The following is a 24544-nucleotide window of genomic DNA, read 5'->3' on the forward strand; positions in this document are numbered from 1 at the left end:
ACATGGGAACCTCATACCACCAAGAAAGCAGTGCCAGGAGCAGAGCGTGTCCTTTGGACCTGAGGTTCCCGCACAGAGAAGCTCCCAGACCAAAGACTGATGACATGGACTTTCCTCCAGAGCTGATGGAGAAAGCGTTCCCCTGGAGCTGATGCCCTGAATTTGGACTTACAGCCTACCGGACTGTGAGAGAATAAATTTCTCTTTGTAGAGCCATCCACTTGTGGTATTCCTGTTAGAGCAGCACCAGATGACTAAGACACTCAGTTTACGTTAACTCTCAGGAAGAGGTGAATGGGAATAGACGGATACAGTGCTGTAGCAATTTCTTGATGACTTTCTTACATCTTAAGATTTTGGTCATTATTAATGCTTTGGCTACTCTTCCCAGAAGAGGAAATTTTTTACTCTCTTAAGTTTTAATGTCTGACCAAGTTTTTAAAAATAAAAATTCCAGATGTCATAGTGATAATTTCCAGATACCACAGCCTCTCCTCACAGATTATGTTACTTTGGCCTCACTAAAGGTTTTTTCCCCTTTTCTATTCAACTCTTTCTCCCCTCTTCCAGGATCCCTTTCATGGTCTTATTATTGTTATGTCAGTTTTAGTATGTGTTTTTTTTTTTTTTTAACAGATGGAGACCACGTGGTTTTGCAAGGCCAGAGTTAATGAAGATCTTACACAATTCACTGGATGATTCCTTTAAACGCCTTATTTATCCTCTCCTCTGTAGAGAGTTCAGGTAGTCCTCTTGTCTTGTTTAATTTCATGTACTAATTTGTTTACTGTTACATATGGTGTTAAGCCCTTTAAATGTAAATGTAACTTAAATGTCATATTTGTTGATCCATCAACCAATCCAAGGAATTGAATCACAAAGTCTTAAATTTAAGCTTGGACTTTATTCTGTAGATGCATTTCCATGCATAGATCATACAAGATCACAGAACATAGCTCTTAATTACAGATACACGTTTCAAATTTTGACCACTTAATGTGTACCCCTTCTAGTTCTGCAATACCAAGCTTGCAGCTTTGACAACCAAGCCAAACAAACATAAAACAACAATTATGAGGACGGCACAGGACCAGGCAGTGTTTCGTTCTATTGTACATAAGGTTGCTATGAGTTGGAACTGACTCGAAAGCACCTAACAACGACAACAACACCCTAGTATCATACCAGGGCCATTTCTGACTTAGTTCTCAGGGTACCTATGTGGTAGATTATGCATATGGTTAAAAAGTTGGAGTCATCTAGCTCTGCACCAAAAGCAGCCATTTATTAATAAATGTTTGCATGAAGGAATGACAAGTATCAGTCTGGATGCATTAGAAAACTCAGTGCACCTGTTTGAGCAATAAAGAAAATTTATTCCTATAACAAGAATTCCGTAGACACGGAGGATCCATAGTTGGTAAATGCAAAGGCTCAACAACATCATCAGAGTACTAAGTTTTTTTTCCATTAAGCTCTGACTGGCTGTTATTATGTCTGCAAGGGGCTGGCTCAATTTCATGCATCACATCTAGGTAGGACCAGCAGGAGAATAGGGCTGTTTCTCTTTCTTTTTTAAAATTGCTTTTATTAAATATTGGATAGACTATAAAGAATATTTGGAAAATATATATAATTAATCAAAAATAATGATAGAATGAATACTCTCATACCCCAAGCTAGTTTTTTTTTTTTTTTTTTTTTTAACCCTGATGGCATAGTGGTTAAAAGCTACAGCTGCTAACCAAAAGGTCAGCAGTTCAAATCCACCAGGCACTCCTTGGAAACCCTATGGGGCAGTTCTGCTCTGTCCTATAGGGTTGCTATGAGTTGGAACCGACTCAACGGCAACGGTATGGTACTACATTTGAAGACCCTTGGTGCCCCTCCTCATCTCATTCCCTCTCCTCTCTTTCAGAGGTAGCCACTCTCCTGACTTTGGTAGTTTTATGAATTCCTTGCTTTTCTTTGTAATTCCTTAGTTTTCTTTTTTATATATATATATATATCTCCTTACAACGTTTTTGTTGTTTTCTCAAATGCTTTTTTGTTTAGATTTGCATGCTTCTGGATTTAATATAAATTGAACCATGTTGTAAGTTTTTGGGATATTTTTTCCTTAACATTGATGTTCTGTGGTTATGTGTAGTTGTACTTCATTTAGCATAATTTACATACTGTAAAATTTACCTATTTTAGGTGTAAAATCCAGTGATTTTCAGTATACTTGAAGAGTTGTTTAGCCATCACCATGTTCTAATTTTAGAACACTTCCGCTCCCCTCACCTCTCACAAAAGAAACCTTGTGCCTATTTGAAGTCACCCTCCATTCCCACCCCTAAACAAACCCTAGGCAACCACTAATCTACTTTCTGTCTCTTTTCCCTTTTCTGATCATTTTGTATAAATCAGTCATACAATATATGACCTTTTGTTCTGAATTCTTTCATTTAGAATAATGTTTTCAGGGTTCATCCATGTTGTAGCAGGAGTCAGAACTTCATTGCTTTTTATGGCTGAATAATATTCCATTGTATATGTATATCACATTTTGTTTATCCATTCATCTGTTGTGGACAGCTGGGGTGTCTTCACCTTTTGGCTATCGTGAATAGTGCTGCTATGAGCATTCATGTACAAATATTTGTTTGAGTACCTGTTTTTAATTCTTTTGCATATATACCAAGGAGTGGAATTGTTGAGTCATACGGTAATTCTATGTGTAACTTTTTGAGGAACTGCCAAACTGTTGTCTATTTTACATTCTTACCACCAATGTGTGAGGGTTTCAGTTTCTCCGTATTCTCACCAACAGTTGTTATTTTCTGTTTTTTTTTTTTTAATTATAGCCATCCTAGTGGGTATGAAGTGATACCTTACTGTGGTTTTGGTTTGCATTTCGCTAATGAATAATAATGTTGAGCATCTTTTCATGTGTTTTCAATATGGCCATTTGTACGTCTTCTTTGGAGAATGTCTGTTCAGATACTTTGCCCATTTTAAAATTGTGTTGCTTGCCTTTTGGTTGTTGAGTTGTGCTATTTATTTATTCTATATACTCTAAACTCACCGCTGTCTAGTTGATTCTGAGTCATAGCAACCCCATAGGATTTCCAAGTCTATAAATCTATATAAAACAGACACTTACATCTCTCTCCCAAAGAGCCACTAGTGGTTTCAAGCTGCCAACCTTTCAGTTACAAGTCGATCCCTTTGACCACTGTGCCATCAAAAACAAACAAACCAAACCCCTTGCCATCGAGTTGATTCTGACTCATAGCAACCCTATAGGACAGTAGAACGGCCCCATCAGGTTTCCAAGGAGCAGCTGGTTGATTTGAACTGCTGACCTTTTGGTTAGCAGCCAGACTCTTAACCACTGCACCACTAGGGCTCCTTTTTATTCTCTATACTAGGGTGTTATCAGATACACGATTTGTGAATGTTTTCTGTCTTTCTGTAAGTTGTCATTTCACTTTCTTGATAATGTCCTTTGATGCACAAAATTTTTTATTTTGATCAAGTCCAGTTTATCTGTTTTTACTTTTGTTGCTTGTACTTTTGGTTTTATGTCTAAGAATGCATTGCCAAATCCAAGGTCATGAAGATTTACCCCTATGTCTCCTAAGAGTTTTATAGTTTTAGCTCATATTTAGGTTGTTTATCCATTTTTAGTTATTTTTTATGTATGGTGTGATGTAGTAGTCCAACTCATTCTTTTGACTGTGGATATCAAATTGTCTCCTAAGGATTTTAATATACGTATTTAATTCATCTTTACCCTTCCCTGAACAATAAAAGACCTTAGAACATTTTAATCCTGATCACTTTTCTCTCAGTTTATATATTGTTTTTGCCTATTTTCATGCTATCTTTTTTTTTAAACCCATGGGATATTATTTTTATTTTTATACTTACACATACATTTGCCACTTTCTTTGCTGTTCATTCATTTTTGCATCCTTGAAGTGCTTTGTCTGTTTTTTGAGGAGGATGTGTCACTCTCTACCAGAAGTATCTCCTTTAAAATTTCCTTTTAGTGCCAACTTTCTCACTTTCTGTTTATCTGAATAGTTATTTATTTTGTCCTCGCACTTGAAAAATACTTTTGCTGATTTTTGTATTTCAGGTTCACTTTTATTTTCTTTCAGTAGTATATTGTTAGTATTATTCCACTATATTCGGCTGCCATTATTGTTATTGAGATGTCTGCTGTTAGGCTTAATTGTAATTTCTTGAAAGATTATCTGTCTTTCCTTTCTGGCTGCTTTTAAGATCTTCTGTTTGTCTTTTATATTTGATGTTTGACTCCAAAGTGTTTCGATGTGGATCTCTTTTTACTTGTCTTGCTTGGAAATTGGTTGGACTTTCTGTTTCACTATCTCTAATTAGTCTGGAAAATTCTTTCCTTTGTGTCTTCACATATTGCCTCTACTCCACTGTTTTTCTCTTCCATTTTTTGGAATTCCTAGTAGCTTTTTGTTAGACCTTCTTACTGTAGTCTATATTTTTTAATCTCCGTTAGAGTAAAAAAGCAATTCAAAACACTTTTCATATCAGCGTTGAGGTAGAATTGTCTACATATATGAAAGCACATTCTTGCTTTTCTGGCTTAGTTCAGTTTCTTAATGCTTTTTTCTTACATTTCACTATCACTGTCCCTAAATTTAGCCAAGCAAGATGAAAAGTATGATTATGGGTATTTCTAAATCTTCACTTGAACGTCTTTATTTATTATTGAGTGAACATTTGTTGTCAGCTTTACACGAGGTACCATGATGGATGTTAGATACAAAGCTGAAAAGACAAAGTCACTACCCTAAAGACCACTGTATATAAGAAAAGAAAAGAAAAAAAAGACACACAAGTATAAAACAATAAGTGCTATACTAATGCAACTACATGGGAAGGACACATAAAATTAGGAAAACTTTCTAGAAAAAGTGAATCAAGGGAGATAAGTAAGAATTAATCAAACAAAGGTAGAAACAGTAGATGGAAGGCAGGGAGAAGGTATTCCAGGCAATAGACACAGCATATATAGGCAAATGGCCCATTGCAGAAAAAGCAAATAACTTCACAAGGCTAAAGTAAAAAGAAATAGGAAGACATAGGCTGTATGGGCAAGAAGTCAGACTACAAAGAGTCGTGTATGTTCTTCTAAAGAGCTTAGATTTTATGCAGGAGACAGTGAAGATCCACTGAAGAATTTTAAGTAGAAGAGTGTAAAATGATCAGATGGGAATTTAGGATGGCAATGTGAAATATGGATTAGAAAAACAAGACAGAAGACAGAGGCTATCAATCACACTAATACGGTAATCCAGACAAGAAATGATGATGTCCTGAACTAAGACAGTAACCATGGAGATAAAGAGAAGGCAAAATTCAAGAGATAATAAAAGATGGTAAAAATAGACAGCTTTTCTTAACTGACTGAATGTAGGATTGACGAGAAAGATGTGAGAAATGACACCTAAGAGATCAGGCCAGTCACAGAAATAAATGCAAGAATAGAACAAGTTTTGCAGGGAGAAATACAGAGCACACTTGGGTAAAGCTGAGTTTGAAGTTGAAGAGAACCTAATGGTGCATCTATAAATCTGGAGCTCAGACAGAAAATTTGGGCTGACGATAAAAAATGTAGACATTTGTAACCTAGGGACTGCCTGTATATAACATGGTGTTCCCACAATGTCCGAATCACATAATGGCCTATTTCAGAGAATGTATTGTGGGTGTTACGTGACACATGTCTGTATATGAAGGTGTAATACTAAGTATTGATGGAAGAGGCTTACCTTATGATTTGATGATTTGTTGCTCTAATTTCGTGGTTAGTAAATTTTCATCGGCTATCTCAGGTGGTATCCAAGTCTTGTATGCATACTGTCTCTCTACTTCTCTATCGCACACACGTTTATACATGTAAGTCATATATAAGAGGAAACAAAGAATGTAGATATGACAGACTCGTAAGTTTAGCTTTACAATTGTTTGATTACTGTGATTAGGGAAAAATAGATTCAATATAATTGTTGTATAGGATTTTTTTTTAAAGGTATTTTGTTATAATAAATGCTCCTGTGGGGAATAACTGCACAAAATGGATTCTTCTCCTCTTCTGGAAAGAAAATTTGAGTGAAAGAAAAACTAAGTACTCTTCTTTCTTTTTTCTGTTTCCAAAGAGCCAAACTTACATCAGATGCAGAAAAGGAATCAGTAATGATGTTTGGACGAAATCTTCGTCAGCTCCTTTTAACAAGTCCTGTTCCAGGGCGCACCTTAATGGGAGTGGATCCTGGTTACAAACATGGTTGCAAATTAGCTATAATTTCTCCTACCAGTAAGCAGTCTTTCACCTTTTTTATAAAAGTTGTTTGGTTGGTCATAAGTTTCACTTTATATATTTCATATGGATGTAGAAATAATGTTTATTTTCAAGGATTAGAAAATGGTTTTCTTACATACAGGGCTATGGGAACAACAGAAACAAACTTCATATTTCTTTTATTATTAATCAGAAACATCTCAACATGTTACTATCATTTATGCCCCAGTGGAAACATTGAGGATTAAGTGAGCCTAAACTTTAGAACCCTTTAACTCTATTTATCACCCATCAATTTCTACTTTTATCATTGTGGTAATTTGTATATATTTTAAATATCATAAGACATTTTTTTTAATGTACTTTCATGAAGGTTTACAGAACAAATATTGTTTTATGACATTGGTTAACAACCCCACAACATGTCAACACTATCCCTTCTCGACCTTGGATTCCCTATTACCAGCTTTCCTGTCCCCTCCTGCCTTCTAGTCCTTGTCCCTGGGCTGTTGTGGCCCATTAATCTTGTTTTGTTTTATGGGTCAAAAGACATTTTTGTTGTTTTGTGCAGTCAGTATTTCTTCCTATTTACCCATATATCTACCCTTTTTTATTACTCATTTCTTTTTACATTTCTGTGTTTCAATGGAGATAATTTTCTTTCTGCCTAAAGAATTCCATTGCTTTTCTCTATTTCTCCTTACTTCCTCCTGCACAAATGCTGATTCCATGGAGGTCTTGTAGATCTTAGATTAAATGACCAAATGAATAAATGGCTGGAAAAATCTTACTAAAACAGACTGAAGAAGAGATGTATATGTGTATGTAAGTGTCAGTGCATCGTTCCCATCTGCTAATTTTTTGGGTTTTGTGGGGATGCTTTGTTACCTTTGTTGTAGATGTAGTCATATAGTTTTCCTTTTTTATATTGTCCCTGTCAGTTTGATATCAAAGTTATATAATCATATAATGAGTTGGGATTTTTTTCCTCTTTTCTGAAAGAATTATGCGAGATTAGAATTATATTTTTCTTGACTTGTTTTATAGTTTACCTACAAAACTGTCAGGGGCTGGTATCTTTTTGGTGAAATTGAGTTTTTTGGTGGGGACGGGGAGTTGATTTTTAATAACTACTACAGTTATTATATTGATTATAGGATAATTCTTAAAGAGTTTTCTTCTTTAGTCTGTTTTCAGTAAATAAGAGATTTCAAGGAATTTATCCACCCGAACACTTCATCTGAGTTGTCATAATGTTGCCATAAAGTTGTTAATACTATTTTCTGTCTTTTTTTCCTTTGCTGAATCTCTGGTTATATCCCTTTTTCATTTCTGATATTGTTTATATGTGCCTTCTATCTTTCCTTCATTGGTATTGCTGAAGTATGTTTTTCTTATAAGTATTTTCAAAGAATTAACTAACTTGTTGATCCTTTATTTTGCATGTTTTTTTTTTCCTGTTTCATTAATTTCTGCTTCTAACTTTATCATTTTTTTCCTCCTGCTTTGGGATTATTCTCGTTCTTCCCCTAACTTTTTAAGTTGGTCACTTAGCTCATTCATTTATATTTATATTTTTTAGGCGGTTACCCTCAACTTATTATTATTATTATTTTTTTTTACTGAAGTATGATATGGTACAGAAAGTCTCACAATTCATATATATGCAGCTCAAAGAATTACCATAAGGTGAACAAACTCATGTATCTGTTACATGAAGAAATAGAGTATCACAGCAGTGTCTCATATGGAACAACTACTTAGTAAATGTTCGCTTTTATTATTATTAATGTTAGATGTTATTAAGTACTTTTTCTCTTTTAGTTATCATGGCTTATTATCCAGTTAATCATGGTTTATGTAGCAAAACAGAGTCCTTGTGACTTTGAATGTAACAAAATTTTGGAGTACTTAGGGAGAATCTAATTTAGCGAACGTGAAAGGATTCAGACTGTATTTAAAAAGACAGTTAAACCAGTCTCCTTTTCTGTTTAAACTTGTCTAATCAAATCATTGCTGTGTTACATTTTGTAATTTCTTATGAAATGGATTATTCTTTTCATTTTTGCTAAGGTCAGATACTTCATACTGATGTGGTCTACTTGCATTCTGGACAAGGCTTCCGAGAGGCAGAGAAAATAAAGAGGCTTTTGCTGAATTTCAAGTATGAAAATGACTAACCTTTTGTGTACCTCTGTGGCTCAGCCAGTCAGAGAGACCTTTGAAGCTCCTGATTTTGAGGGAGGGATTAAGAGAAGTGCCTTGGTGAGAGACATGCCACCTTGTATAACAATGCTGGGGTAAATTGCTGGAGCACTCTACATATGGACATTCCAGAGGAATGCTGCTCCCTTCTGCCACCATCACTAAATAAAGGTGGTAATATGAGGTTCCTCCCCTTCCTCCACCATGAGTCTGAGGAATGGATGTTGTAGTAGTTAGAAGTTTCAGAAATTCTTTGACCACATGTCATATAATTCAGTCATAATGTCTTTATTATGGCTTAGAATGCTCCAGAGATTACTTACCTATATCTAATTTTGGCTCTTTCTAGATGGGAAGAAAACTAACTGTTCTTTAGATTGTGTGACAGTAGAATATTTCTCTACTGTCTCCTGTATCAAATGTAGAGGTTTTACCTGGGGCAGTGTCTTTTATTCTGCGTAAGTCTGGGGTTCCCTTGTGAAACAGTGGAGAGGCAGCTTTGACATATGAAAGAATAAGAGCATCTCATGAAAGTATTTGTGTATTCTGTACATTTTCTGTTGGCTGAATTCAAAACATGACTTGAGCTCATCCAGTTTCTCATCCTGTTTCTCCCTTGAAGTTGCAGCACAGTGGTGATTGGAAATGGAACTGCCTGCCGGGAAACAGAAGCTTACTTTGCTGACCTGATAATGAAAAACTACTTTGCACCACTGGATGTTGTTTACTGGTAAGGATGTTAGGAATGTCTGTTTTCTTGTGAAGCATGGGAACTTTTCGTGTTCCTTCTGGGGTGAATTCTCCCTTCTCTTTTTTAAGATATACATCATGTTTGCCTCTAAACCATTCCTTGCTGTTTACAAGAGCTTTGCCAGACAATGTAAAGTATCTGACTCTTGGAGAAATTTGAGGCAGAAATGATTAGAGCAGGACAATGTCCTAAAACCTCTCACAGAAGAAGCAAGTTAATGCTTACTTAGCATCACGGGGTTTTCCAGGCTGCACGTTGTGTGAGGGCTGTAGTTAACTATTGACTAAGTAGGATGAGGTACCAGGTTAGCTAGCAGCTGTGTGTGGATCATTTAGTCTTCTTCCGATGATTTGATACCTATGAGTCCAATCACTGAAAGCCAAAGTAAATATGAATTAAAAGTATTTCTGTGGTGCCTTTCCCATTTGTCTCTTGATAATAATCTTTCATTTCGTGTAGTTGTACAGATAACTTCTGAATAACTTTGATTAGCATGATCCCATTTCTCTGGTCTTGTTCCCTGAACGGTAGTTGTGCTTTCATTCACCATCATTGCCCCACTTTCCCTTTGGACCTGAAATAGCCAAGCCTGTCCTTTCCAAACTACCGCAGAATCTCGAGTCCTCAAGGGTTTAATTCTAGGATTGTTGCTGTCATTTGCCATCGAGTTAGCCCCTGACTCACAGCGGCTCCATGTACACTAGAACAGAACCTGCCCTGTCCGACTCCATCTCCACAGTTGATTCAGGTTCGGACTGTTGTGCTCCGTAGGGTTTTCATTGGCTGATTTTTGGAAGTAGATCACCAGGCCTTTCTTTCTAGTCTGTTTTAGTCTGGAAGCTCCACTGAAACCTGTTGAGGATCATAACAACACACAGGCCTCCACTGACAGACAGGCGGTGGCTGTGCATGAGGTACATTGGCTGGAAATCAAACCTGGGTCTCCTGCTTGGAAGGCGAGAGTTCTACCGCTGAACCACCTCTGCCCCCATAATTCTAGGATAGAGTAGTTGTAATAGCTGATATCCAAGGGAAAATGCTAAAGAGCTGGTTTAGAAATCTAATAACTTAAGAATATTCAACTGCTGAGTAGATTACTGACAGGAAAAACAAAAAACCAAAACAAGAAGAAGGGGACAGGTATTTAGTGTCAGATTTTGTGTGCCAAGAGTGTAATCAAAGTAAGTCAGGAAAACAAACTGAAGATGGCCCAAGGGGATGAGGTCAAAGTCAGAAACAAACTGTAGGTGCCACGGGTTCATTGTTCCAGAAGGAAACAGATGGAGTCAACCTCGCTTTGCTCCCTCCCCTCTTATTGTTGTTCAGATTGGCCTGAAGAATCCTCTGGGAACTGCAGACATGCACCCAGTCCTTTTGAGAACCTAATACAGGACCTGACATGGTTGATTCAGTTTGTATCAAGCTACTTCTCTGTTTTGTTTTGCTTTTTAAATTTGTTCACATTAATTTGATCTAACTATCTTGAGTATATTTGTGATTATAAATAGACCTTTCAGATTATTTAGTATTAAAGGCTTCTTGAATTTCATCTGAAATTGCTTACAGAGTATCCATTAATTGAACTTTGGGCAGTGTGTATTGTAGGAGAAAGAGGATGAGCTTTAGAGTCAGGCAAATCTTGGTTTATCTTTTGTTTTATTAGCCACTTACTAGCTGTGCAATTTTGGAAGAGCTTCTTTAGCCTCTCTGAGCTTCACTTTCTTTCATCTTTAAAATGAGGAAAATGATACTTAGAGGATTTTTAGGAAAATTAAAAGTGAAAGAACTTATGTTAAGACTAAACACCAAAGCTTCTATAAAAGATATACTGTTTCTGTTTATGAACGTGCTTGTTTATATACATTTATGTATTTATAATATATATTGATTTATATTATTCACATTTATATAATGTATAAATAATACAACAATGTTAAAATATATAACCAATATTCAATTGATTAATATCCTATGTTAATGATATAATATTTAAATATATGTTTAATTATATATAATTTATATATACTTAAAATTATTCTGAAGTTAGGCGGAGGCAGTGTTCTTGAGTAGGTTTAATAAAACTACCTAAAGTTCATTCTTTTCCTCTGGACTATAGGGATAATAATAATAGTAGCTTCCTCAAGAGTATAAAATAGTAAAATCTGTGTAGGTCATTTTGTACCATGAGGTGCTCAGTCTTATTAATGGATATGAATGAGATATTATTTTAATTAAACCTCATGATAGGTGCTGTGGTATAAGAAAGTATGTGGCCTCTGAAGATAGAACTGGGTTCAGACTCTGCCATCTGTGTCTGTGATGAATTGCCATAAGTTTTAAAAACCTCTTTTAGCTTCAGATTTTTCATCTGTGGCAATGTTTACCTGTTAGTATCACTGACAATTTGAAATAGAATTTGTTAGACATCTCCTCTTTTTCAAGGCTGTTTGTGGTGAATATTTTAGTTGTGAGCTAATATATGAGATGATGTAAGTCTTACCTGGAGCTCCTATTAGACATAACTTAGCGGTTGGAGGATAAAATTTGGTTGTTTCATCTCAGTTGGGATGTTGGGAATAAGTACTTTAAAAATAAATTTCAGTTGTCTAAGAAAACATTATTACTTTTAATTTTTAGGGTTTCTACAAAACAGTGTAAGATTTTAATTCAACTTTTAGGTAAAAAAGGGTATACAGTAAGCAGTCATCTCTTCCCACACTTGTCCCTCATTAGCAACCACAGGTAACTGTTTCTGGTGCATCCTTTTATAGATGATCGTATGTATGCGTAAGCATATATTTTTGCTATAACCATATGATTTTTTTCCCCTTTTGATGTATTAATATGGTGAATTGTATTAATAGATGTCCAATAACTGAACCATCTTTGCAGTTCTGATATTAACCCCTCTTTGTCATAGAGTATTATTCTTTTAATGTGCTGCTGGAATCGGTTTCCTAATATTTTGTTATGTGTTTTTGAAGTCCTTAAATAATGCAAATGTCTAATCAGAATTCAGAGGAAGTGCTTTAGGAAAATCATCTGTTTGATTTCATTTTGTTATCATTTTGCTGCTTCAGAGTGCTTTTAGGAGGAAGCCAAGTTGTCTCATCTATCATTTTGATCGTAAACCACGTTTTAATTGAAATTTCCATGTTTCTCTTTTTAGCACCTCCTGAACAGATAATCTGATTGCATTCCTAAAATCTTATCAGCTGCTCATCCTGAAGAACCTTTCCCTGACATAACTACCAGCATGTTCCCTTTTATCTTCCTTCCAGCACACCTTTCGCTTTGCCATACCTGCCGATAGGTTAACATATGCTGTGACTTAACTCATAAGTCGCGTGCACCCTGATCTACCCATCCAACTTTCCTCTGACCCATTTCTGTCCCTACCCTTAAAATACCTCACAAACTCTGATACCTACCCTTACTATAGGAGCAGTCACTGAAAACTTCACATCCTCATTACCAAAGGAGGAAAAAGACCCTTGGATTAAGTTGCACAGTGTAACTATGCAGTGATTTAGTCACATGTTGCTTAAAGCTGGAAATGTTTATAAAAAGAATTCTGCAGTACTACATGGTGCTATTTGTTTAAAGTATGTGCTAGAATGCTTTGCTGTTTTCAATCCTCTGACACATAGTAGGCACTCATGTTTTGGATGTCTGAATATTTGTTCCCCTTTGTGTTAAATGATACTGCTTGATTATTTTCTGCTTTTTTTACTCTACTTTTTAAAAATAGACTATTTTTTTTTTCAGAGCACTTTTCGATTTCTAGAAAAATTATGCAGAAAGTATAAGGAACCAAAACCCATGAGGTGTTTGGTTATAGATAAGCAGACTCAGCAGCCACTTCTTTTTTTTTTTCCATTTTTTAATTGTATTTATCATACAACTTTTGCTAATTTGACTTTTTATAGGTATACAACTTATTGACAGCAGTTATAATAATCAACTGTGCAATCCTACCCTTAAACAGTGTGATTCTTCCATCACCATTAGCCACCCTTTCCCCCACTCCCACCGCTTTGGTAACCACTAATTAACTTTTTTCTTTATACGTTTGCCTTTTCTTGTCTTTTTATATCAGTGAGGTCATACAATATTTGTCCTTTTGTGATGACTTATTTCACTCAGTATGTTGTCTTCCAGCTCCATCCATACTGAGTAGTATTTCATTGCATGTATGTACCACATTTTGTTTATTCATTGCATGTATGTACCACATTTTGTTTATCCGTTTATCTGTTGATGGGCATTTAGGTTGTTTCTACCTTTTGGCTGTTGTGAATAGTGCTGCAGTGAACATTGATGTACAAGCCTCTTTGAGTCTCTGCTTTCAAGTCTTTTGGATATATACCTAGGAGTGAAATTACTGGGTCGTATGGTAGTTCCGTTTTCAGTTTTTTGAGGAACTGCCACACTATTTCCCATAATGGCAGTACCATTTTGCATTCATACCAGCAGTGGATAAAGGTTCAAATATCCCCACATCTTCGCCAACATATTTTTTTTTAATCTTAGCCATTCTAGTGGGAGCGAAATGGTATCTCATTCTGGTTTTGATTTGCATCTCTCCGATGGCTAGTGATGCTGAGCATTTTTTTATGTGTTTGATGGCCATCTGAATGTCCTCTTTGGTGAAATATCTATTCAAGTCCTTTGCCCATTTTATGATTGGGTTAGTTGTCTTTTTGTTGTTAAGTTGTCGAAGTTTTATACATATTTTTGTTACTAGATTCTTCTCACTTTTTTGGTAGTCTTTTGATGAACAAAAGTTTTAAATTTTTATGAGGTCCCATTTATTTGTCTTTTGCTTTTTATGCTTGTTATTATATCAGATAATCCATTGTTGAAAGCTAGGCCTGACATTGTTGCCCTTACTTGTTTTTCTAAGAATTTTATGGTTTTAATTTGCACATTTCGGCCCTTAATCCATTTTGAATTTGTTTTTGTATATGGCATGAGGCATGGATCCTGTTACATTTTTCTGCATGTGGAAATCCAGTTTTCCCAGTACCATTTATTGAAGACTCTTCTTTCCCCATAGAATGCTGTTAGCACCCTCATCAAAAATCAGTTGACCATAGATGTGTGGGTTTATTTCTGAACTGTCAATTCTGTTTCATTGGTCTATGTATCTAATGTTATAACAGTACCAGGCTGTTTTAGTTACTGTAGTTTTAAAATCAGCAAATGTGATACTTGCTATTATTATTAATGATGTTAAATATATTTTCATATGTTCATTGGTCATTTGTGTTTCTTTTTTTGTGAATGACTTGTGTCCTTTTCTCATTTTTTTTTTTCTTCCTGTTAGGGATTTACATCTCGTTCACATAATGATTATAAATGTCTTTATATATTGATGATTGATCCTGTATGTCACAAAAATACCTAGTTTTTTTTTTTTTGTTTATTTGTTCATTTTTTTAAAATCCAAGCCTCTCTTGGGTTTTTATTTCCCTAACTTTTCTTTAAATCTTGTGACCTTTCTTTGTGAGTCCACAAATCCTTGTTATCCATTCAGTTACTTGTACGGTTGCTTTGACATTTCATTCTCTAAGAAACCACAAATTAGTTAGAGAACCTTAATCAGCGTAGATGAACAGAATCAGAGACTAGAAGGCTGTTTCCTTCCTTCCTCACCTCATCTCCTTCCCCTTCTCTTCCTCCTTTCTTTTTATTCTCTTCCCTCTTTCCCTTCCTTCTTCCTTAGTTTTCTTGTTTGGTTGTACCATATTTCAGTCACCTCCTGTTGTTTGATGACTGGGTTATTTCCAATCCTTAATATATTTTTAAGGAGTCCTGGTAGTGCAAACGGTTAAGCACTTGGCTGCTAACTGGAAGTTTGGCCACTCAAACCCACCTAGCGGCTCTGCTGAAGAAAGACCTGGTGATCTGCTTCTGCAAAGATTACAGCCAAAAAAACCCTGTGGGGCAGTTCCACCCTGTCACGTGGGGTCGCTTTGAGTCAAAATCAACTTGACAGCACCTAGCAACAATAATAACAAAATATATATTTAGTTCTAAAATCAGTAGTACAGAGTTATAGACCATAATTTCAGTATTTATTTGCTATATTATTTATTAGGTATATTTAGTATGGCATTTGTAATACGTTGAGGAGAAGGGGCATTTCTGTTTTTAAATTTACCGTGACAATTTAATCTGAAGAGTATTGATATTTTGATAAGAAAACCAAATATCAAGTTGTTATTGTTCGTATCTACCATTAGACAGCACTTTATACTGATTATTTATTCTACTTGTAATTTTTGAATCTATAAGGTGACCTCTTTCAGTTCTTCAAAATCTTACCGTTTACCCTTCAAATACTGCCTCTATCCCCTTTTATTTCTCTCTTCTCACTTTGAAATTCTAATTATATGTATTTTTAGCCTTCTCACTGTGTGTATCCTCTGTCTTTTAACGTTTCTCTTTGTCATCTTTTGTCTCTCTGGGCTGCGTTTATTTTCTTCAGATCTTTTATTTCGTTCACTAGCTTTTTTTTTTTTTTAACTGTTAAACCTGCTAATTTCAGTTATTATATTTTTCAACTTCTAGAAGTTGTTTGTTATTTTTTCATGTTTATTGAGAGATAATTGACATATAACAAGCTGCATATGTTTAAAACCTGCGATTTCATGAGTTTTGACGTATGTATGCTCTTGTGGAACTATCACCACAATCAGGGTAATGAATGTTGTTGTTGTTGGAAGGTGCCGTAGCGACCCCGTGTATAACAGAACAAAACACTGCCCGGTCCTGCGCCATCCTCACAGTCGTTGATATGCTTGAGCCCGTTGTTGCAGCCACTGTATCATTCCATCTCCTTGAGGGTCTTCCTCTTTTTCACTAACCCTCTATTCTACCAAGCATGACGTCCTTCTCCAGGGACTGGTCCCTCCTGATATTTTGTCCAAAGTATATGAGATGAAGTCTCACCATTCTTGCTTCTGAGGGAGCATTCTGGGCTGTACTTCTTCTAAGACAAATTTGTTTATTCTTTTGGCAGTCCATGGTATATTCAGTATTCTTTGCCAACTCCGTAATTCAGAGGCATCAATTCTTCTTCTGTCTTCCTTTTTCATCGTCCAGCTTTTGCATGCGTATGAGGCAATTGAAAACACCACAGCTTGGGTCAGGCACATCTTAGTCCCTAAAGTGACATTTTTGCTTTTTAACACTTTAAAGAGGTCTTTTGCAGCAGATTTGCCCGATGCAATGCAATGAAATGAATGTGATGAATATATTCGTTTTAAAAAACAAACAAACAGCTGTTGAGTCGATTCTGACTCATAGTGACTCTATAAACCAAAAAAAACAAAACAAAACAAAACTTGTTGCCATAGGGTCGATTTCAACCCATAGTGACCCTAGAGGACAGGAGATAACTGCCCCACAGGGTTTCCAGGGAGGAGCTGGTGGATTTGAAGTGCCAACCTTTTGGTTAGCAGCCGTTATCACTTAACCAAGGCACCACCAAGGCTCCAGTGACACTATAGGACAAAGTAAAACTGTCACATAGGGTTTCTAAGGCTGCAAATCTTTATGGAGCAAACTGACACATCTTTCTCCCATGGAGTGTCTGGTGGGTTCGAACTGCCAATCTTTGGGTTAGCAGCTGAGTACTTTAACCACCATGCCATCGGGGCTCCTCTATATGCATTACTCCTCTCAGATTTCCTCATAGTCCTTCATAAACTGTCCTTTTCTTCCTTGGGCCTCAGGCAACCTCTGATCTGCTTTCTGTCACTCTAGATTAGTTTGCATTTTATAGAATTGAATAAAATGGAATCATACAGCATGTATTCTTTTGTCTAATGTCTTTCACTCAGTTTAAGTATTTTGAGATTCATCCATGTTGTTGCTTGTGTCAGTAGTTCTTATTACCAAGTAGTGTTCCGTTGTATGTATATACACGGTTAGTTTATTTATTCACCTGATGATGGACACTTGGGTTGTTTCTAGTTTTTGGCTATTGCAAATAAAGCTGCATGAACATTCTTGTGTAAGTCTTTGTGTGAACATATGCTTTCATTTCTCTTGGATAAATTAATAACTATGAGTTGAAAGGCAGTATCATGTGGTAGCTACATGTTTAACTTTTTAAAAAACTGCCAAACTCTTTTCCAAAGCGATCGCACCATTTTACATTCCCACCAGCAATGTATCAGCGTTTCTGTTTCTCTGTGTCCTCCTCAGTGTTTGGCATGGTCAGTGTTTTTTTAATGTAGCTATCCTAGTGGGTCTGTGAGGAGTCCCTGAGTGGTAGTTAACACGCTTGGCTGCCAGCTGAAAGGCTGGTGGTTCGAGTCCACCCAGAAGTGCCTCGGAAGAAGGACTTGGTGATGTACTTCTGATAAAGCAGCCATTGAAAACCCTATGGAGTACAGTTCTACTCTTCCACATGGGGTCACCATGAGTCAGAACGGACTTGATGGCAAGTTTCTTTTTTTTTGTTTTTTGATGGGTATGTGGTGATATCTCATTGTGGTTTTAACCTATATTTTCCTAGAGACATGATATTGAGCATCTTAATTTGCTTATTTGCCATCCCTTCATCTTCTTTTGTGAAGTATCTGTTCATATTTCCCCATTTTAAAAAAATAGATTTTTTTTATTATTGAATAAGAATATTTTTTATTTACTGTATTTTCATGCAAATAACACGTGCGTTCATGCAGATAACGTGCATTCTATGTTTATTTGCCAACCACGCCCTCCCCTGTGAAGTATTTTAATAAGCACTGCTATGGCAATTTTTTTTACATGTTGCTGTAAAAAAATAAAAATTAGCATAGTGCACTTATGAAAATACCTTGCAGGGAGAGGGCATGGTTGGCAGACAAAGTTAGAAGGCACGCATTATTTGTGTGAAAATACGATATTCTGAAAACAAGTCCTTTGTCAGGTACAAATTTCGCAGACTTTTTCTCTCAGTTTGTGGTTTGTATTTTCTTTTAAACACAGTCTTTTGAAGAACAAAAAGTTTTAATTTTGATGAAGTCCAGTTCGTCAGTTTTTTTTGTATTGTTCTTTTTGTGCCCTATTTAAGCGATGTTTGGCAAAGCCAAGGTCAGTATGATTTTCTTCCATGTTTTGTTCTAGACGTTTTAAAGTTTTAATTCTTACATTTAGGTATACGATCCAGTTAAAGTTAATTTTTATTTATGGTGAGAGGTTCTTTTTTTTTTTTCTTTTTTGCATATGACTATTTCAACTATTTCAACACCATTTGTTGAAAGATTTTCCTTTCCCATTGAATTACCTTGGCACCTTTGTTGAAAATCAGTTGACCATATAGGTGAGGCCCTATTTATGGACTCTGTTCTGTTTATTTAGTTGATCTATATGTCTGTCTTTACACTAATATCACCCTGTATTGACTTCTGTAGCTGTATAAGTCATGAGATCAGGTAGTTTAAGTCCTTCAGTTTTGTTCTTCTTTTTTCAAAATTGTTTTGGCTATTCCATTATTTTTGTTGTCGTCGTTGTGTGCTGTCGAACCGATTCCAACTCACAGTGACCCTGTAGGACAGAGTAGTACACCCCACAGGGTTTCCAAGGCTGTATAATCCTAGTGGGAGCAGATTGCTAGGTCTTTTCTCTCATGGAGCCGCTGGTAGGTTTGAACTGCGGACCTTTCAGTTAGCAGCTAAGCGCTTAACCATTGTGCCATCAGGGCTCCTCTTGACTATTTTATATTCTAGATCCCTCCATTTCTACATAAATTGTAGAGTCATCTTTTCAGTTTTTACAAATGAGATTGCTGGGCTTTTGATTGGGTTTGAGTCGAATGTGCTGATTTATTTGTGGAGAATTGACACATGTAACCATTTAATTTTTAATTTAAGCTATTGTGTTTTTCATTTCTAGAGATCATTTGTTTTTCCAAATCTGCTTGATCATTTTTGTAATTTCTTTGTTGTTTCTGAATATATTTTCAAGCCTATCTTTTATTTCCTTAATCATAATAAACATTGCTATTTTACAGTCTGTGCGATTATTCTAGTATCTAAAATCCTTGGAAGTCTGTTTCTGCTATCTGTTGTTACTACTGATTCTACTTTTTGGTGCTTTGTTTCCTTTTCTGTTCAGTTAATTTTTGCTGTAAACTCCTGATTTTCATGGAACTTTATCTGTGTGGATTCATGGAGGCCTGAATTGATAGTGCATTGCTTCAAAGAGGATTTGCATTTGCATCCAGCTAGGCTCCTGGAGTTGTTACCATTTTGGGATCATTGACATTAAATTCTCAGCTTGAGTTTTTTTTTCTGACCACCCAGGTAGTGTGAATTTAGGCTGTAAACTAGGGAGGTGGCTTATGGTTTCATATTCTCATTAGAGATTCCCTCTATATCAGTCTGTGACAAGATTTGAGAGAGTCCATTTTCATTGCAATCTCCTGGGGCTGGAGTGTTGTAAGTTTATTTCTGGTTTGCCCCTATTCTCAGGGTTTTCCTCTGAGATCCCATCCTTACATGTGTGGGGTAACCAGGGGAGCCTCTCATTAACAACCATCTTAGGTGGACCCTAGGTTTTGTCTTCTGTTCCTCTAGTTCTCTGATGTTCTGTGAGACCATGAAGATAGAAAATAAAATTCTCCTGGTTCAGCAAGTAAATGAAAAGCTGAAAGTCAGGTTTAGAAATCAAGGTTCCTGTATTTACTTCATTTTTTAGCTTGAGTATTTCTTTTTTTGTCAACTCACTGATACATTTAAGAAGATGTAGTATATCTGGGATTTTTAGGTTTTTTTAGTAAAAGGTCCTTTGATCCAAGTAATTAATCTTCCATTTTACTGGGAAACAGAGGTCGCTGCTTGATTTTCTAATTTAAAATCTGTTTTCAGGTGCCAAAGACATAGACCATATGGGAAAATTGGAACATGATCATTTTTAATCATCCTGATTTATACTTTTGAATTAAGAATTACTTGTTTTCTTTCACTTGTTTCCTCTGAGTTTGAGTATCTGTGAAAACATATACATGGCATAGATTTTGTTCTCTGGCAATTTAACACCTTTTTTTTTTTTGGAGCATGCCCAAAAGAGAGATTTTGAAAAGTCCAGAAAAGTACAAAGAGGAAAATAAAAATTATTTCTAATCTCACCACTCAGGACTGTACTAACATTTTAATATATTTTCTTCTTGTTTTTTTACTTGCACATTCATTCATTTAGCAAGTATTTATCACATATAAATGTTTAACTGAATGAGCGAAACTCAGTAAGGTACAAGAAGAAAACTTACTACCTCTGTTCCTTATTCAATTCATTTTTGAAATAGTTCTTTTTATTCCTTGCTGAAATCTGCACAGATCTCATAGCTTTTTCAGTCCTTTTCATTAATTTAAAACAGTGTCATTTCAGCAACTGAAATATCTCCTTCAGTGCAATAATCAATAAGTTAAATTCGATGTCAGGTCAGTTTCATTCTGGGAAACACTAGTTCGCTTTAGAGGTTTGCAGGGAGCATGGTTAGCTTTCTTTCTCTTTCCTTTATTGTTATTCTACTTCTCCTCCCCAACTCACTAGATGTATTTCCAGATCTCTGCAAGTTTAGCTTTTAAGAGTCAAGGGGATTAGGAAAAAGGAGCATAGTCTTATAAGGTGGGCACAGTTGCCATCTGGTGATAGGGCCCTCTGCGTGACACAGATACAATTACTGACTCTCTTTGGGGGTGTTTTTGAAGATTTTTTTTGTTTGTTTTTATTTCCTCTGATTTGCCCCATTGAGAACCTTTAACTGCCGTTCTGTGGCTTGGGAGATGTCTTCTCTGGTTGACTGGTTATGACTCTTCTCTCCCAGACCCAGGCTTCAGGCAGGCACCTCTTATGCTGATCAATTTGCTACGCAGTCCTCTTGGACAGGATCTCTTTTTTTTTTTCCATTTTTTTTTTTTTTTTTATTGTACTTTAGATGAAGGTTTACAGAACAAATAGTTTCTCATTAGACAGTTAGTACACATATTGTTTAACATTGGTTAACAACCCCACGACATGTCAACACTCTCCCTTCTCGACCTTGGGTTCCCTATTACCAGCTTTCCTGTCCCCTCCTGCCTTCTAGTCCTTGTCCCTGGGCTGCTGTGCCGCTTTAGTCTTGTTTTGTTTTATGGGGCTGTATAATCTTTGGCTGAAGGGTGAACCTCGAGAGTGACTTCATTACTGAGCTAAAAGGATGTCCGAGGGCCTTACTCTCGGGGTTTTCCAGTCTCTGTCGGACAGAATCTCTTGAAAGCCTCCTGCACATTTTCTCCCTGTAGGCCCATTTGGCTCGTACATCCTTGCCTACCCTCAAAGGGGGGATCTTTAACTTAGTACAGCTCCTTCGCCTTTTATATTGGCTCTGTCTCTCATATGCTTACATCTGTTCTCTTATTCACCACCCCACCACCCCTTGTACTTTCTTGTCTGTGACCTCAGAGGTAGCTGTTGCTTTTCAATTTTCTTAGTCATCTTTAACTCCCCATACTCCAGAGACCATATGTCCCATAGTGCTCCCAGTGAAGCCTCCTTTACTTGGCAGGGGATGAGTAGAAAACATCCTTCCCCTTGAGATGTTGGGGCAACAGGAGAAACGGCACAGCAATCCAGCAGTCTTCATAAAGAACTTTTCTCTCTCAACTCTCTTCTGCTCCTCCCCACAGACACACACCCATTTTCTAGGACAAAGGTGGGTGGTTATTAATGTTGACAAAACAGCCTTTGGAACTTCAGCCAGAACAAAAATATCCCATTATATGTGCTTTCATACCATCGACAAAGTATTGTTCAGTCCCCAAACTCTGTGGCAGACACAGTATTATGTGCTGTGAATGAGAGCAGTGAACAAGAAAGACTGTCTTCCCTCTTGAAACTTACTGTGGTGGGGAAGCAGACAATAAAGCAGGTGTGTGTGTGTATTTATATATACTGTGCCAATTAGCATTAAATTCTATATAGAGAATTAAAAGCAAGGTAAGAGGATAGAGATGACAGAAGTGCCGTATTTAGATAGATACAGGTGTTCGAGATATTCTTATCTCTTAGGAACAGCATTCGTATGGTATGGTGTTTAAGACATATTTTAAGAAAGTTAACCTTGGCTGAAATAAAGTGTGATGAGTTTATGTCTTATCCAGATTCTTGCCCTCACTTATCTTCACTTTTCCATGACACATGAGCTCTGCAGAGCCTTGATTTTCAAATTGTAGGTTGCAGCCTATGGGTGGGAAATGAAATAAATTTAGTGGGTCCCAACCAGCATTGATAACAAAATAAATAGAATATAGAGTACATCTTCTGTAGTAAGGTAAGTTTTGTTTCATGAACGTTTGTTTCAGATACACATACGTATCGTGTACTGGGTTGTGATGTAAAGTGTATTTGTTATTGTAGATCATGATCAGAGTCATGATCAGTGCTTCTCAATGTTGAGAAACATTACTATATGAAATTCCATTTTTGAACCTTTAAAAATGCAAAGTTAGGAGAGAAAGTCATCCTGTAGGAGTCTCTAATGAGAAATTGGGAAGCTCTTAGGAATACAGTTAAGACTACCTTATCAAATTGCAAAGGATCTTCTTAAGGGAAGAAAACAGAGCAGTTGTGTTCAGAACACATGGGGATATATGAGCTGGACTAAGGTGCTGTAGCAGTGAAATCGCAAACCATGATCTTTTCCAAATTCTCTGAAAAAAAAAAAATTAATGGATAGAATCTTCCCAATTAAAATTCCTCATGTCAAAACTTTTCAAACACTTTAGTTAACACACGTCAAAGTTTTATTATAATCTTGTTGGAAGGGTAAGGATTTCTAATAGGCTAATTCAGAGATGCATTCTTGGTAGCAGCCTTTTATAGAAAAGAGAATGTAAGATTATTACATTAGAAAAACAAACAGAAATGCTTGGTAAAAAGTGATTGAGTGAGTGGGTAACTGATTTGCTAGAACAGGTTTTACACCCATTTAAATGTTTCAGGAAGTTGTTTAAGAATTTTATTAGGAATGCTGACTTTGTTCTAGAAGGTTTTGAATTCTATTACATAAGAAAGGGTTTTTGTCAGACCAGGTTTGGTACAATTTTTATTTTATACTAATGCATTTTTCCTAATTTCTTGATATCTACTAATATCTAGTATCTATTTTATCCTTTGTCTATTTAAGCGTATTAAGTTTAATAGGGAAGTATCAATCATGTTCTGAATAAAGCACAGTGACTTCCAGTGGCTTAGGCACCAGAAAAAAATTGGGACCCAAAAGTAAATCAATTTGTATGTACTGAGAACTTTCTGTCAAGTGTTGATTTTATACCTCAAGTGCAGCCACCAGTTGTCTATCAGTGGAGGCTTGCTTGTGGCTGTGATGCTTAACAGGTTTCAGCAGAGCTTCCAGACTAAGAGAAAGTAGGAAGAAAGACCTGGCAATCTACTTCTGAAAATCAGCCAGTGAAAACCCTGTGGATCACAATGTTCTTATCCCGTTGTGCACGGGGCTGCCATGAGTCAGGGAGCAACTCAATGGCAGTGGGCAGCAACAATAATAACAACATACAAGCTGAAAAAAATGTAAGTAACCAAAGGGATGTGTGTAAGAGGAGAGTCACTGATTTGTCAAAAATAATACAGGAAGACTAAAGCTTAAGGCCTGAATGTCTCCATTACCTGCTTCCCCTCGAGTGCTAAGTATAGCATACAGGCTTTTAATGATTATCTAAAAAAAAGAGAAGGAGAAAAGGGAGCCCACTGCTTGTGGATGATGTCATAATATTAATCAGTGGTTCTTTAACTGGAATTGCTCCACTCCTCTTTTGCCTTGTGACAAAGAATGATGTTTGAGCTGAAAAGACAGAATAAGGATTGATAAAAGAAAACTGGAATGTAACTAAAATAAGGCGATTGTAAGAGAACTTCTTTCTGTTTGTCTTTTGGCCCAGATGAAACGTTCTCTGAGTCCTAGGTAGACTTGTAAATAAAGTTTTGTACCACTGTTGGTAATTATTGAGAAATTGTAGGAAGAAGCACTAGAAGGTAGTAGATGGACAGATGTTATTTTGATGTTTCAGATGTTATTTTGATGATCAGGCAAGATTATTATTAAATTATGAAAGCATGGTTTATAATTACTTGTTAGTTGCCATTGAGTTGGTCTCTGACTCATGATGTCTCTGTGTACAATAGCATTGGACATTTATTATCCACAAGGTTTTCACTGGCTGATTTTCAGAAGTAGATTGCCAGGCCTTTCTTCCTAGTCTGTC

At 36.3% G+C, this 24544-nt stretch overlaps 1 protein-coding gene across 2 annotated transcripts in view; it reads left to right on the forward strand.

The window, feature by feature from the left end:
* SRBD1 (S1 RNA binding domain 1) overlaps positions 1–24544 on the forward strand; it is a 246975-nt gene that overhangs the window by 73807 nt on the left and 148624 nt on the right. For both annotated transcript variants that reach the window (XM_023735454.1, XM_023735462.1), the window contains 4 exons: positions 637–744; positions 6189–6346; positions 8405–8495; positions 9159–9266. In XM_023735454.1, the coding sequence (XP_023591222.1) occupies positions 637–744; positions 6189–6346; positions 8405–8495; positions 9159–9266 (465 nt within the window). The remainder of the gene's footprint in view (positions 1–636; positions 745–6188; positions 6347–8404; positions 8496–9158; positions 9267–24544) is intronic.

The sequence above is a fragment of the Trichechus manatus genome, unplaced genomic scaffold (assembly GCF_000243295.1).
Source record: "Trichechus manatus latirostris isolate Lorelei unplaced genomic scaffold, TriManLat1.0 scaffold00005, whole genome shotgun sequence".
NCBI classification, from domain to species: domain Eukaryota; kingdom Metazoa; phylum Chordata; class Mammalia; order Sirenia; family Trichechidae; genus Trichechus; species Trichechus manatus.